Here is a 16,944-nt window from a genome sequence, read left to right on the forward strand (position 1 = left end):
TCTTAGCTAGAGCAGTAAATATAAGTAAACAGCTTCCTGCCCGAGTTCCCTACCTCCTCCTCAAGGTACAAACCAACTCCCTGTGAGTAAAGGACTGAACTTTCCAGAGGCTGAGCTTGCTGTGCCTTGCCCAAAAAAGACTCAACACGCCAGTGCTGCCCACCAGGATGCCTTTCTGTGCAGGCAGATGGTTGTTTCATAGCCCGGCACTTCTGCCTTGTAAGTGGACCTAGGGATGGCAGAGGACTGGGAGTTGCTTTTTCTGGCTGACAGACTCATGCTCCGGTTTTTAAGCCTCATTTTTTCCCCCAGTAGTCCTTTTGTGCTTGCTTTGTTGTGTTGGAACTCCATGGTTGTTTTTTTTTGTTTGTTTGTTTGCTCTCAATAGGCAAGGGTTCTCTCCAAGGTTCCCAAGATCATTTGAGGTGCCTGATTAGGTGTTGCTGTTTCAACAAAAGCAAGGAGAGTGGCGTCATGAGACTAGCCCCTGTGCGTGTGTGACAGTGGCTGCAGTGGGCAGTTTCCGGGATCTGTGACTACTGAGGGTCAGTTACTCTAAGACAGAATTCACTTGGGATGCTGACTCTGTAGGTCGCTCACTGGAAGAGACATATTTAAGGTTGATCCGGCATTAGTGGGGTGCCTGGGGCGATGCAGGGGCAGGTGTCAGTGAAAAGTGGAGGGGATGTGCTGGTGAGTAGAGCACATCTGTCAGTGAGTTGTGGTGGGACAGCATAGCAGTCCTGAGCCCTGGGCCTCACTAGGACTAGTCATTCCCTCAGATGTGACTTCTAATCTGACATTTTACTCCCCAGAAAATTTAAAGCCATGTAATGTAAATACATCTTTTTGAACAGAGATCTTTTAAATACATGTAAAGGAATAAAAAGAAGAAATTCAGTTAGCAAGAACAGACTTAAATATTGTTGATGTTGTGTTTATCAGAAGCAGTTTGAGAAATTAGCTCAAAAATATTCTTTGTGGAATAATGTGAAGATGAACTCAAATTACAGAGAGGAGAAAGAAAATTATATTGAAAATCTTTGGTATTTTGTGAATACCAAAATACTATCATGTTTTCCTGGAAAATTGTGGCAATTTTATTAACGAGTAGTATAATATTTTCCAGGAACTCTCCACTCAGAAGAAATGTGGTGGCTGTCTCCTTTACCCACAAAAAAAAATGGAAAACGAGAGACTGTATAGGTGTAGAAATTATAGCCTCCTTACAAAGGAAAGACACTCAAGACTACAATTTACAGCTGAAGAAAAATAACCTGCAGCTTCTCCACAGTGCAGATTAGAACTTGGAGCCATGAACATCAGCAACTGTACCACAGAAGCCAGTGTGGCAGTAAGGCCCAAGACTGTCACAGAGAAGATGCTTGTTTGCATGGCTCTGGTGATCATCACCACCCTGACCATGTTGCTGAACTCTGCTGTGATCCTGGCCATCTGCACCACCAAGAAGCTCCATCAGCCCGCAAACTACCTGATCTGCTCGCTGGCTGTGACAGACCTCCTGGTAGCGGTGCTTGTCATGCCCCTGAGCATCATGTATATTGTCATGGGAAGCTGGAAGCTTGGGTACTTTGTCTGTGAGGTGTGGCTGAGTGTGGACATGGCCTGCTGCACCTGCTCCATCCTCCATCTCTGTGTGATTGCCTTGGACAGGTACTGGGCCATCACCAATGCGATTGAATATGCTAGAAAGAGGACAGCCAAGAGGGCAGGACTGATGATTCTCACTGTCTGGACCATCTCCATCTTCATCTCCATGCCCCCTCTGTTCTGGAGAAGCCACCACCAGCTCAGCCCACTCACCAGCCAGTGCACTATCCAGCATGACCATGTTATCTACACCATTTACTCCACACTTGGGGCTTTTTATATCCCCTTAACATTGATCCTGATTCTCTATTATAGAATTTACCATGCAGCCAAGAGCCTGTACCAGAAAAGGGGATCAAGCAGGCATTTAAGCAACAGAAGCACAGACAGCCAGAATTCATTTGCAAGTTATAAACTTACACAGACTTTCTGTGTGTCTGACGCCACCACCTCAGTAGACCCTACCACAGAGTTTGAAAGGATCTACACCTCCATCAAGATCCCTCCCTTTGACAATGGTTTGGATTACCCTGGAGAAAGGCAGCAAATCTCTAGTACCAGGGAGCGCAAGGCAGCACGCATCCTGGGACTGATTTTGGGCGCATTCATCTTGTCCTGGCTGCCATTTTTCATCAAAGAGTTGATTGTGGGCCTGAGTGTAAACACCATATCCTCTGAAGTGGCTGACTTTTTAACATGGCTTGGATATGTTAATTCTCTAATCAACCCTCTTCTGTACACAAGTTTTAATGAAGACTTTAAGCTGGCTTTTAAAAAGCTCATTCGATGCCGAGAGCATGCTTAGGTTTTTAAGAGACCAAAAGGCATAGCTTTATCAGCCTTGTGTGTAGGCGAGGGCAAAGGGTACAGCTTAATAATTCTTAGCATACTTGGTTCTAGAGTTTTTGTAAGTATATGTGGTCTTGTTCGTTTTGTTCTGTGTTTCAGATTTATACTTGGTGTGCTTTTTTCGACTTCTGGTGTTATCTGTGGTATATAATTTTAAATATGATCACAAAATCAGAAATTACATTAAAATAGTAATAAAGTAAAATAGTAGATTTTTATTACTTTTCTAGCCATTTCAGTTAATCATGTAATTAAAGGCTTCCCCTCAAAAATCTTTATTTGCAGAATTTCCAAATGTGTAAAAATCAAATATGTTATAACTTGCCCTATGTGTCATTAAACTTGAGGTTATGATGCTATGTGCATACTTACTCCAGTGGGAGCTACGTGACTATATGAAGGATGTTTTTTAAGAGCCAAGGTGGCTGGAATGTAGCTCAGTGGTGCATGCCCTTGGGTTCAACTGCCAGAAGAATAAAACAAAAATGCAAGGTATGCGGCAGGTGCCTATACTCCCAGCACTTAGAAGACAGAAGCTGGAGGATGAGGATCACTACTAGTTTGAGGCCAGCATGTTCTACAATAGACCCTGTCTTAACAACTGGAACAAAAGAATTTTGAAGAACTATCATCTCTGCTTGCAAACCTAAGCTGGGCTACGGTCACTGACTGTAGTACAACTGCATGGACTACTTCTCTAATCATGAGAAGTACAGCTAGCATGTTCTTTCCAGTTAAGAACTGGGTAAACTTCCTCATTCTACAGAAATTGCAATTAACGTAGTATAACTATCTTGTCTTTACTATGAATACGAAATTTAAGGAAAGAAAAAACAATCTAAATCTGGTTTATTGGGCTTCCTCACATTAAAAACTGTATCCCACCCAAGCCTCCCCCAACTCTCTCACTCCAGCAAGATACTGGCGGGGGTACAAATCAAATCTAGGGAACTTTTTGAGAAATTTTAGGGATGTAGTGATTACATGAAGAATTTTGGAGAATGTTACTCATGAAATTACTAGCTGTACCTTTGAAAGAAATTAAAAGTTTAATCTGTGTTTACAGCAAAGACCATTCAATTGTGTCTCCTGGGATATTTATGGCTTCCATGCCAGACTGCACTTAGGGGCCAAAAGGATGCAGATAGGACCTGAGGTCACAAAGAGTGGACCAGCTCAGCCTCTCCTGACCTGGAATGGCTGCTATAGAAAGATGGAGAAGCATGCCAAACAAAGTCAAGAGTGAGGACCAGGTGAAAGATGTATAAATTCTCATAAAATTCTCTGTGACTGCCCAGCCTCTGCTCCTTGCCTGTCATGCAGAGCCTCTCCCCATCTCTTCAATGATTTGCCTCCTCTTCACCTCCATGTCTTCAGCCTTTAATTCTATCCCCTCTCCTGGAATCTCACTCCTTTCCTATGGCATCTTGTCTTCCTCTGTACCCCATCCCAGCATTCTTGGTTCTCACATTTTGCCTTGTTAAAGTCTTTTCAACACTCATACCAGCTTTCTCTGGCCGTACTTTTCCATCTAGCTCCTGCATCATCTTTCCCTTAACTCTTCCACCCAAGTTTCCTCCATCACTAACCCACTGACCTCCACTTCACATATTCCATGAACTTTTCTATCCTTTCCCAGACCTTCTCACAAAGTCATCTCCAAAATGTAACTGGTGACTTACTCTGGCTGGAATTCCCTCTGGGTCTCCTGCTCAATCAGACAAACCATATATTTTATGTGTATTTATTAACTTATGAAGGAATGAGTACCCAGTGCCTAGCCCCATGCCTCTGGTGGCACGGCTCAGAGCCTACCTTATCAAACCGCACCACCACTACCATAGTCCCCATTAACATTCGCTCACGCCTCTGGAGCCAGCAATCACTACAGGTCCATAAGAGTCAGCCCATTTTGTCTTTGAGCTGTTGCGTGTGGCTGCACATTCCCATGGCTCGTGCGCTTCCTCATGGCTTATGACTTCCCCGGCTGGGCTCATGGCTTCAGTTCCAAGATCACTCCCAGCCACATCCCAGTAGTCCACACTCCACGGCAGGGCCCGCCCATTGGAGGAACTAGCCAATTGGGAGACACTCCACACCTTTCCTCCACTCTTACAATCTTTCCGTCCATCTTCTGCTAAAGTCCCTGAGCCTTGGAGGGGGGTGATAGATGTAGGGCAATCTCTCTTGTATCATGGTGAGGGACTGGCTTCTTGGGCCTCCCCATTAGTCATCTTTAAGCCGTGGCCACTGATCTATCTCAGTGGCATTTCTTCTACTATAAAGACAAATGGAAGGACGTAGACACGTTTAAACAAACATGAATGTAAATACAGATGCCTAGAGGATATCCCAGCAAGTGTACTATACTCATTAAACAGTATATTCATGATGGCGTCTCCACTAGGGCCTGTAGCCTTTCTCAACATAAGGCGTTGGCCTGGTCTACAGCACCAGATGTGTGTTCCACCCCTAGGAGTGGGCCTTATCCAATTAGAAATTTGTCAGTTGTACATATGTGTTAAAGCCATTATTGCACTTGTAGGTATTGCTTGGCATGTCCATAGTGTGCAGCATGTGGGGTCCATCACTGAGTAGACTTATAGGGGATCATTTCTTCCCCAACCATCTGTATAAAGCCTTCTGGCAATATGAACATCAGCCATCCAATGGCAAGGAGTTCTTTGGCTTAGTCTCTTATTTTCCTGCACTCACAACATGCAGTGTCCTCAGCAACATGGCCTTACTGACCTTTCTAGTGTACAACCAACATTAATGGCAATAGCCTTGGTGAATTGGAGGACCTCTAGGATCTCTCTGACCAACAGCTCATAAGGGGGCAACCCACCCCTGGTACTGTAGATTTTCTTAACAGTTGTATAGCTTGGGTATCTCTATCCTCATCTTACCCAACCTACATAAAACTCCCAAGAATCTTACAGCTATAGCTAGCTGTTGCTTCTCCAGGTATCTTTCGAATGGGTTTCACATCTGTAAAACACTCAAGGGAATGTTAACATATATTAAATCAAGTATAGACAAGGTCTCACACAGCATGAAAAGGTTTTGTCCATTTGTATTAACTGTTTTCTCCATAGATCCTTCTTAGGTACCATAGCATGGGTATGAGACATTGATTTGATTAGCTCTTTACCATTTTTAGTTATCTCTTTGGATTCTTTTATTCTTGATACACTTACAGGTGTTGGCTCCAGTTTCCTGACCCTGCACTGGGCTAAGGAGGCAGGGAGCTTCTCCTGTCCCTGCTGCACTTGTGGGTTCCCTGAGTCAGGCAAGCTCTGGGTCTGCCTCCTGACTATAGCCACATCTGTCATCTTCCTATTGACCACACCAGGTTACTGGGGGAGAACTTGGTGGGAAAACCTGCTTCCACCCCTAGTATAGCCTTTATCAGAAGAGAAATGAATCTTACTTAATCCTTGGGGATTCTTAACCACCCCTTGTACAGTTGTTATCCTTTGAATCTCTTTTGTAAACTGTTCTTCTGGTTTTAAAACCTTCCAGAAACGCCTTAGTACCAAATTTGGTTTTCTATCATTTTTTTCCTCTGGGGATTTGGGCTTGACATAAGTCTTGCCACATTTGTCTTCGAGTAACCCAAGTGGACCATTTCCTTTGTCTGGTCTTTTTTTTAATATCTCTTATAGGGTGTTCTGTTATCTCACAGACATGTTTTACATGCTGGTCAGAATCATTTAGATTTGCCAAAGCCTCTCTCGCTTTACAAAGATCCTGTCCCATCAAAGGGCTTAGTAAAGCCATTAAAGCCCCATACCATTCTCAAGGTCCCAGTTGAATTAAGCTTTCTCTCATAGCTCTGGTGAACACAGTCTCATCTGGCCCAATGAACTGGATATCATATATTGCTTTTCTCATACCTAGTTCTCTCAGTAATGCCTGCCCCCTCCTTTATAGTCCTCCAGCCCCTGCTAATCATGTTAGTCTCCCTTGGTGACAACCATGTATCTTTAATGCCTTCAACCAGCCTCCCATTAAGGACTGCTCCCCCCCTGCATTGGCCTAGGTTGAATAGCCTATATCACAAGGATGGATGGGTGGTTATTTAACTCAGCTGTGAAGCTTCTGAAGGACTTAAACTGATGTCATTTGCTCCCATGTCCAATACTCCCACAAGCCACATGGCTAGGGGCTCTTTGATTGCTTGCTTGTAAGTTTTTCCTAGTTTTAACAGTTTTAGTATGGAATATTTCCTAGCTATAGTACAGTTAGCTTTTTTTTTTTTCCTTTTTACTATTATCTGTCTTTTCCTCTGAGTCCTTGGACCTTACACAAGTCAAAGTGTCCTGCCTTTCCTCAGTCTTCAGCTCTGTGCCCGGGTCTGCCAGTACAGCCTTTTCCGGTTTTCCTGCCTGGGGCACATCTTTTATCATGCAAAGTGGCCGCTTTCTCTCTCTCTCTCTCTCTCTCTCTCTCTCTCTCTCTCTCTCTCTTGATGCAAAGTGGCCACTCGCTCTCTCTTTGGGCGCTCCATTTGGGTCCAGAGCAGGTAAAAGATTTTCTAGCTTTTGGGTAACCTTTAACAAATCTTCACATAGCCGCAACATATCCCCACATTTACAACATAGCTGTGGCCCACACTTCTGTGTGGCTGGCCTCTTTTTAGTTACAGATTTTGTGATCTATTGTATAGCCCATATGACTATCCCTAACCCCATTAAGCATAAGGGTTTTGATTGCCTTCTCTCCTGGATTTGGGACTCAGAGCCCAGCTGACCCACTACAGGGGCAGCAGGAACAGTACTGCTTTCTGAGGCCCACATCCCCAAGGCTGTAGTTCCTTTATCCAGACAGACTACACCAATTCTGTGGCCGGAAATCCCTCTGGGTCTCCTGCATGATTGGACAAACCATATATTTTATGCATATTTATTAACTTACAAAGGAATGAGTACCCAGGCTCAGAGCCTGCCTTATCAAACCGCACCACCACTATCATAGTCCCCATTAACATTTGCTCACGCCTCTGGGGCCAGCAATCGCTACAGATCCATAAGAGTCAGATCATTTTGTCTTTGAGCTGTTTCGTACGGCTGCACATTACCAGCGCTTCCCCTTGGCTTGCCACTTCCCCAGCTGGGCTCATGGCTTCAGTTCCAAGATGGCTCCTAGCCATACCCCCATAGTCCACACTCCTCAGAAGGCCCTGCCCATTGGAGGAACTAGCCAATCAGAAGACACTTACCAATAGATACATCTGGTGGCCTTCCCTTTGTTCTTAGCTACCTCTTGTTATATCATCAATTAAAGCAGCTGGCTTACTCCTTTCTGGTTGAGGCCCATGCTTTCTAGTATATTTACTTTCTTCCTTTTCTGACTACTAAGCATCTCTTTGTCTCCACATTCTTCATCCAAGACCTTTGCACTGAGTAATCACTTCCTGTATCTCCATATTCCATCCCAACCTCTACAGGTTTTTTTAAATTTTTTTAGGAGAAAAAGGGTTTCCATTAGCTCACACTTTCAGGTTACAGTCCATCACAACAGGGAAGTCGAGGTAGCAGGAACATAAAACAGCTGGTCATATCACATTCACAGTCTGCAGCAGAGAAGTGGAAGCACACATGCTTGCTTGCCTTCTTTCTGTGTTCAGTTCAATTTCTCCACTCATACAATTCAGGACTCCCCCCACCACCTAAAGAATGGTGCTACCCACAGTAGGCTGGATATTCCCACATCATGGATATGCCCACAGACCAACCCAATGTAGAAAATCACTCATTGAGACTGAGACTCCTTTCCCAGAAGATTCTAGGTTGTGTCAAGGTGACAAAGTTAACCATTACATTGTGTTTAATCTGTTATTCCTTTTGATTTAGAATTTCATGCTGTCAGTGGAAAGCTCTCTGTTCCAAAGTCAGTGCTCCCAACATATTATTAAAGTTTTCATTTTTTACCATTAGGTAGCCTTAAGACAGGGTCCAGGAAAATGTTTTCAATAAAGGACTAGAAAATAAATATTTTAGATTTATGTACAATGTCCATCACCTACTCTTCTTTTCTTTTCTTTTAGCATTTAAAAATATAAATGCTATTCTTTGCTTGGGTCTGTACATAAACAGAACAGAGTAGGTTTAGCTTGTAGGCCATGGTTTACCAATCCTTCTTTTAAATGAAAGCTGACCCTGTTCTTAAAATATGTCTATCCCTGGAAGTGGCGAAAGTAAAACTAACTACTCAGAGGGAATTATTAGCTCACTCACCTGATTTCTAGATCCAACTGGGTGAATTCCGTTTTAAAGAAAGGAGGAGAAAGATAAGGATTGTTCAGGTCAGCTAAGTGTACAGTCAATTGAAGAATAAACATCCCAGGGACCTTGGGCAAGCAGAAGGACTGAAAACAGCTGTGAGTCAAAGTATTCTACTGTGCTATGGTTATTTCCAGGGGTGTCAGTCAAAGTATTCAACAACTGGCAAGGCGTGGGCATCATCCAAAGGTTTATCAGATAGACCTGTGCTAGACTGGGGCCTGGGTGTCCTTTGTAGCAGATGCTTATTGCTAAATCATGAGGATGTCCTGAGCCAAGTTAGGGATCGACTATGAAGTGAGCGGAAATATTTTACTCTAAGACTTAATATTTCATGTGCTGTTTTGACATTTTGAGCCTCATAGGGACCCCCAACCTTGAATGATCTGGCTAGATCCACTCCAAAACTAGTAGTAAAAGATGGCCTCAACCAGATAGTTTCCCTATCAGAAGGACCAATTGTACACCAAGTAGGCTTCAACCCAATGGACTTTAGTTCCTTTCCAGCCCACGGAACATTCAAACAAACCAATTCCTCCTACGGCAAGCAATGAGGCACCCCTCCTCCTCCTCCTCCTCCTCCTCCTCTACCTTCTTTTCTGTTTGGCAGTTTGTGGTTTTATTTAAGCCCAAATAAAACATGCATGTGAGCTATCTATGTGTTTTCTTGTTTCAAAGCCTGGCATTGGGATTGGTGACTGATGATCAGCTGTGCTGCTCTTTCCACAATGGCTTTGTGGTTCCTGGAGGAAATCTGTGCTGTCCTGTCTCAGCACAGTAAGATCTGCTGCACAACAGGAGCATTTCCAGTTCCTGAACTGATGTTGTGGATCAGTAACTGTTGGAAGCCTTTGGCATCATTTTTGTTGTTGCTGTTGCTCCCATAACCAATGTTAAACACTGGGATCTGGCCCCTGAGTCCTCTCCACAACCTACTGTCAACGTGTCTGAGTTTCCACAGGTGCACTTCATCTTCACACATCGGTCTGAATGGTGCCAGATGAACTTCTTGGTCCTCTTTGTGTTTTCCTGCTATAAACTTATTTATTGAATGAACTAAGTACAAACAATATCTAAGAGGCTAAGTTTTCATTTTCTGAACCAAAATATAGAGATACTAAAGACTATGAATAAACAAGACAGAATTGTAGCAGTCTGCTAGCAACATTTCTATCTGGTGTTTTCCCTTAGTATATACATTATTATGAATTTATAAATCTTTAACTTACACTAATGATTAGTAACCATTATAGTTTGTATTTGTTTACGCTTTTGATTTTTATTTTCTACACTTTAAGGTACTGTATCTGTAATTTAAGTAGCTTTCTAATTACATCAAATTTTTACCTGGCACTTTCTTTATATTCTTTTTCTTGATGTTGGACTTACCTGAATAGAACATTTAGTTCCTTACCTAGTATACTCTTTTTATTTTATTTATTATTTTTATTTTATGTGAATGAGTGTATTGCCTGCATGTAGGTAAGTAGACCTGTGTCATATAATGCCTGTGGAGGACAGAAGAGGATGTTGGAACTGGAACTGGAGTTACAGACAGTTGTTAGCTGCCATGTGGGTGCTGGGATTCAAACCCGGGATTTCTGCAAGAACAGTCAGTGTTCTTAACTGCTGAGCCGTCTCTCCAGCCCTGTATACTCCTTTCTTTTTTTTTTTTTTTAAGACAGGGTTTTATTGTCTAGCCCTGGCTGCCTGGCTGACCTGGAATGCTCTATGTAGATTAGGCTGGGCTGGAATTCAAAGAGATCCACCTGTCTCTACCTCTGGAGTATTGGAATTAAAGTTATAGGCCAACATACCTGACACATTATATACACTTTTGTGTGAATTTTCCCCTTTACACCAGTCCTACAAGTGGAGACCAATATGTAAGGTGTTTACAAGTATCCCCTGTGCCAGCAATGAAGCTGGCATCATTGTCCTATGTGACACCACTCCTATTGGCTGGCTGTTCCTGTTGAAGCGCATGTATAAGCAATAAGTACCTGTGTAAGGAAAGAGTGAAGTGCAGCATGTAGAGAAAAAATAAACTTCTTTCATTTCACACATCCTGCTGTTCGAAACAGTCCCTTCCACGTGTCAAACAAATCTTTTTTCTTTTTTTAAATTGAATTTTTGTGAATTTCATTATATATTTTGATTGCTTTTTGATCCTCTCCCTTATCTGAACCTCTTTACCACCTGCTCAATTTCATGTACTCTTTTATATATATGCCTATAGAGTCAAATTTATGTCCGCCAAATGGTCTTTGGTGTGAGTTCATCCACTAGAGCTTGGTCAACCTACCAAGAATTATACCCTTGAAAGAGGCTGACTCTTCTCTTCCCAGAAGCCATCAGTCTCTAATAGTTCCTCAGGTTGGGGTATCTTATCCTATTCCTCTTATCTATACTGGGATTTTGTTTGGCTTAAGCTTATGTATTACTTGTGCATACTGCACCATTATGGTGAGTTCATATGAGCAACTTCCTACCTGTCTCAAAAACTCTGTTTCCTTGTGGTCATCCACCACTCTGGCTCTTTCAGTCTTTCTACCACGTCTTTGCCTCAAAGATCTCTGAGCTTTTGGAGACAGAAACTTGATATAGGTATCCTATTCAGGAATAAGCACTCTGCAGTCTCCTATTCTCTGCATGTTGGTCAATTGTGGGTTTCTGTGTTAACCACCATTTGCTGCATAAGGAAGTTTCCCTGTTGAGAGCTGAGAGGTACAGTAATCTATGGGTATAACAATAAGTCATCAGGAGTCACTTTAATACTATGTCTATTCAGCAGAATAATAGTACAGACTCTCCCCTATGGCCTATCCTAGGCCTGATATCAATGTTGGGCATGTGCTCCATCTTATGAAGCAGACCTTAAATCCATTTAGAAAGGAGTTTGTTACTCCCACAGTTCTTGCCATTATTTCACCAGAAGTCATATCTTGTCAATCCAGTTGCTGAAGCACACAGGTTTCTACTTTGTTTCTCCATTGCTGTGACAAAACACTCTGTAGTTTATTTCTCCATTGCTGTGACAAAACACTCTGACCAATACCATCTTGGGGAGGAAAGGGCTTATTTTATCTTACATCTCCCTGGTCATGGTTCATCAGGGAGCCCAAGGTAGGAATCTAGAGGGCAGGAGCTGGAGCACAGGCCGTGGAAGAACGCTGCTTACTGGCTTGCTCCCTGACCCCTGCTCAACCTGCTTTCTTATGCAACACAGGCATACCTGCCCAGGGGTGGCACCACCCAAAGTGGGCTGGGCCCTCCCACATCACTCAACAATCAAGAAGATGCCCTTCAGACATGGCCACAGGCCAGTCCAAAGGAGGCAATTCCCCAACTGAAGCTCCCTCAACCCATGTGTGTCAAGTTGACACTAAAGCTCTCCAACACAGTAAGGATAGTGCTTATTTTTTTCTTCTGGTAGCTTTTACAGCATCTTCCAGCAATATGAAAGCCAGTCAGTAGAGATGAAGCTTTGAAGTCAATACCAGCTTAATTTTTCCTTGTTTATTCTATGGCTCATGTGTACAGTGTCTTCAGCAATAAAGTCTTATCATCAAGTTCTTGTGGGTAACCAAAAGCAGGGGCAATGTTTTGTTTGTATTGCTTCAGAGTCTATGGGGCCCCTGATCAACAGCTTCAAAAGATGAAGTTCATCCCTGGCATTGGGTTTTTACTTTGCTGCCCTATGGTGTCTAGCAGGGGTGTTGTCCCCTATTCTAAGGTAGCTCCTTTTAATCTCCTTTTATAATGTATATGTATATACTTTAAGATACTTCTATAATGGTGGGTTTCCATATGTCTTTTTTTTTCTAAAGGCCAGAAAGAAATTGAAGAAGATACCAAAAGATAGAAAGACCTCCCATGCTCATGGATTGGTAGGATTAATATTGTGAAAATGGCCTTCCTCCAAAAGCAATCTACAAATTCAATGCAATACTCATTATAATTCCAACACAATTCTTCACAAAAGTTGAAAAACAATGTCATTAAAAGTCATTTTAATATGATAAATATTCTGTAGAAAACTAGTATTAGGTTCTCCCTATGTCCTGTGAGCTGTCTAGCCTCAGTCAGGTTCCTAAGCCTGACATCAATGACAGGCTTGGAAGTAGAACTTAAATAAAATTAACGTGCTTGGTTGGTTAGTCCCATAATATTTGTGCCACTATTGCACCAGTGGGTGTATATTGTCAGGCCAGTTGCTGTTGTAGTTCACAGGACTCACAGCTGGGGAAGGTTGATAATTCTTTACCTTCTGGTAGCATGCAATGCCCCTTCCAGCATATGCAGCAGCTTGATTTCTCCCTGTTCACTCTACAACTCATGCAGTCTTTAGCAATAAGGTCTTATTTTCCCATTCTGATGGGTAACCAAGAGCAGAGGCAATGGTCAGTATTGTTAGAGGGTCTATGGGTCCCCTGGTTAGTAGCTTCTAGAGAAAAAATTCATTCCTGACACTGAGGTCTTTTTTCTTTTTTTTCATTACCTATGATACCTAAAAAGCCTGTGTCCCCCATTATAGGATAGCTCCCTTTAATCTCTTTTTTATGATGTGTATGTATATAATTTCTTTTAGACTTTTTGAGACATGGTCTCCCTGTAGCATCAGCTGTCCTGGAACTCACTATGTAGACCAGGCTGGCCTTGATCTCACAGAGATCTGCCTGCCTCTGACTCCTGAGTGCTGGGATTAAAGTTGTGTGCCACCATACCCGGAGTATATGTGTATAATTTAAGAAACTTCTCTAGTATTAGCTTTCCATATGGTTCTAAAGGTTTTTAGTGATATTTATCCCTCCCCATACTGTTTAACCTATAGATCAATACACCTCACAAGTCACCCCAGAGAAGTTTCCTCATGCAACAGACAGTGATTAACACAGAAACCCACAAGTGATTAACATGCAGAAAACAAGAGACTGTATAGTGCTTGTCACTAAATAGAACACCTACATCAAATTTTTGCCCCCCAAGGCTCAGGGATCACTGTGGACTAGGGGGCAAAAAGATTGCAAGAAACAGTGGTGTTGGATGACCACAAGGAACAGAGTTTTCCAGAAAGTTGGTCAGTTATTCATATAAACTCACAGCAAAAATGACAGCATGCACAAGTTCCATGCAAGCTCAAACCAGAAAAAAAATCCCAGCATAGACATGAGGAAGTGGGTAAGAAGCTCTAGCCCCACCTGAGGAAATTATGGGAGCAGATGGCTGCTGAGAGGAGCAGAGACAGTCTCTTTCAAGCATGAGGCTCTAGGTAGGTTAACCAGGCTCCAGTGGATGAACCTACCCTGACGGACATTTGGAGACACAAGTTAGACTCTGTAGACCTTATTGTATATATAACAGAATACATTATATTGTGCAGGGAGTATTAGAGGGAGGTATAGATAGTGGAGGGATCTAAATACCATCAAGTTATGTTGTATGAAAATTGCAAAAATTCAGTAGAAAAGGGGGGAATAACTAGGATTTTTCTAGAGTAGAAAAAAAGAGAGAAATAATTTCAAATTTCATATAGAAAGACAAAATATCCAGGATAGCCAAAATAATCCTGAACAATAAAAGAACTGCAGAAGTAATTACCACCTCTAATCTCAAATTATACTACAGAGCTACAGTAATGAAAACAGCATGGAACTGGTATGAAAATAGGCACATTGGTCAATGAAATAGAATTGAGGATCCAAATTTAAATCAACACACTCACAGCCACCTGATTTTTGACAAAGGGACTGAAAATATATACTGGAGAAAAGACAGCATTTTCAACAAATGTTGTTGATCTGACTGGATAGCCTCACGTAGAAGAATAAAATGATCCGTATTTATCACCATGCACAAAACTCAACTCCAAATGGATCAAGGACCTCAACGTAAGACTTGATACCCTTAATCCAATAGGAAAGAAAGTAGGGAATGTGCTGGAACTTATAGATCCAGGAAAGTACTTTCTGAGCAGAACCCCTATAGTGTACTCACTAAGTCTAACAACTGACAAATGAGACTTCATGGAACTAAAAAGCTTCCATACAGCAAAGGACACCATCATTTGAGTGAAAAGGCAATCTGAAGAATGTGAAAAAATCCTTACCAGCAATGACTCTGACAGAGAGTTAATAGCTAGAATATATACTAAGAGCTCAAAAAACTAAACATCAACAAAAACAAAAACAATCCAATTTAAAAGATGGGGCAAGGACCTGATCAGAGAGTTCTCAAAAGATGAAACAAACGGCTGAGAAATACCTCAGAAAATGTTCATCATCTTTAGTCATCAGGGAAATACAAATTAAAACCACTTTGAGATTTTGTCTTATTCCACTCAGAATGACTAAAAACACAAACAAACAAACAAACAAACAAACAAAAAGCAAGCAAGGACCAATGCTGGTGAGGCTCTAGAGAGTGAACTTTTATTCACTGCTCATTTGAGTGCAGTCTGCAGCAGCCACTATGGAAATGAATGTGAAGATGCCTCAAAAAGCTAGATATCGATCTACCATACGGTCTAGCCATACCGTTCTTGAGCACATGCCCTCCCCAACTCTATATCCTACTACAGAGATACTTGCTCATACATGTTCAGTGATGCCCTTTTCACAATAACCAGGAAATGGAAACAACCCAGATGCCCGTGAACTAATGACTGGATAACGAAAATATCCATTTACACAATGAAATATTATTCAGAGGCTAAAAACAAAATTATGAAATTTGCAGATAAATGAATGGAACAGGAAACAATCATCCTGAGTGAGGTAACCCAGACCCTGAAAGACAAACATCGCAAGTTCTCTCTCATAGCTGGATGCTAGCTTTGAATTCTTACATATGCATGTTTCAATGGGAAAGTCCAGAGAGATCAAGAAACAAATAAATGTCCAACTGGAAGAAGCTTCATGTGAAAGGAAACAGAATGCAGTGCCATAAAGGGGAAAGGGAAAACACTGTAGCAGGAAGTGAAGAACAGGAGGACAGAGCAAAGGAGAGGGTATGGGGAGGATAGCTAGCCATACTTTTTATCCCAAATCTAAACTGTCATTTCTGCTCTGTTTCCACAAAGGCCAGGAGTGCCTTCAACATGGAGCAAAAATGAATTTCTCACTGAACATAAGTGATACATTTTGTCAGTTAGGACTCCAACTAAGCTGCTCTCCAAATGAAATTCACAAATATAATGACTTTAAAAAATATTTCTTTCTGTCACACAGAATATCCAAAAGGCAGCAGGGCAACCCTGCTCTACTAAGTTGTCTAAGAACTCAGGTTCCTTGAAAAGGGTTCAACTTTCCCTACAGGGCCGTTTCATATGTGTGTTCAAGGCTGACACATCATTTCATATTGCTTGCCCATATGAAGAAGAGAAAGGAGTGGAGAGCAAATTCTTTCCTTTTCTGGGAGTTATGTGGAAATAATGTACATCATTACTTCTTGGCCACATAGCCATACCAAGTCACAGGAGAGGCAAGGAGGTTAAGCCCCTAGCTAGGAAACTTTGTCATGCTACAAAATAAGAGATTTGGGATCTTATAATAAAAGGAAGAAGGATGGGGCTAGAGAGATGGCTCAGCAGTTAAGAGTGCCGACTGCTCTTGCAGAGGACCTGGGTTCAACTCCCAGCACTAACAACCATCTGTAACTCCAGTTCCAGGGGATCTGATGTCCTGTTCTGACCTCCATGGGCATTGCACAAAACAGGTATATGCAGGCAATACACTCACACACAAAAATAAATTTTTAAAAGGAGTAAGGGACGAATGGGTTCCAACTGGACAATGACCAGTCTCTGCCACAGGGGACTGTGATTTCTACATGCTTAGTTCAGATTTAACAAGTGAATCACATGGTTGCCCAGCTAATGGCGATCTATGTACTGGACTGTGGCATTCCAATGACAGATGATTGATCAGAGATTATGAACATGTTGAAAATCCAGTACATTGTTTTATATTTGCTACATCTAGAAAATACGTGAGTCACTTTGCTTTCCCATCATTCTCTTTATATCATTCTTGAAGATGTTGGGAATTTTTAGACTTCATTTGTTGTTTTGTTCTGTTTTGTAACATTTCATTGATTCTTTGAGAATTTCATACAATGTATTTGTATTATATTCAGACCCCCACCTTCTTTATGCCTACCCCACTTCCCCCACTTCTGACTTCCTGTCTTCTATTGC

At 42.0% G+C, this 16,944-nt stretch overlaps 1 protein-coding gene across 2 annotated transcripts in view; it reads left to right on the forward strand.

The window, feature by feature from the left end:
- The window catches only part of Htr1e (5-hydroxytryptamine receptor 1E), a 73,779-nt gene extending 71,363 nt beyond the window's left edge, over positions 1-2,416 (forward strand). For both annotated transcript variants that reach the window (XM_008827551.1, XM_008827552.1), the window contains exon 2: positions 1,130-2,416. In XM_008827551.1, the coding sequence (XP_008825773.1) occupies positions 1,316-2,416 (1,101 nt within the window). In that variant the 5' untranslated portion in view covers positions 1,130-1,315. The remainder of the gene's footprint in view (positions 1-1,129) is intronic.
- Positions 2,417-16,944: the final 14,528 nt, after the last annotated feature.

This window comes from Nannospalax galili, unplaced genomic scaffold (genome assembly GCF_000622305.1).
Source record: "Nannospalax galili isolate Female #2095 unplaced genomic scaffold, S.galili_v1.0 scaffold132, whole genome shotgun sequence".
NCBI lineage: Eukaryota > Metazoa > Chordata > Mammalia > Rodentia > Spalacidae > Nannospalax > Nannospalax galili.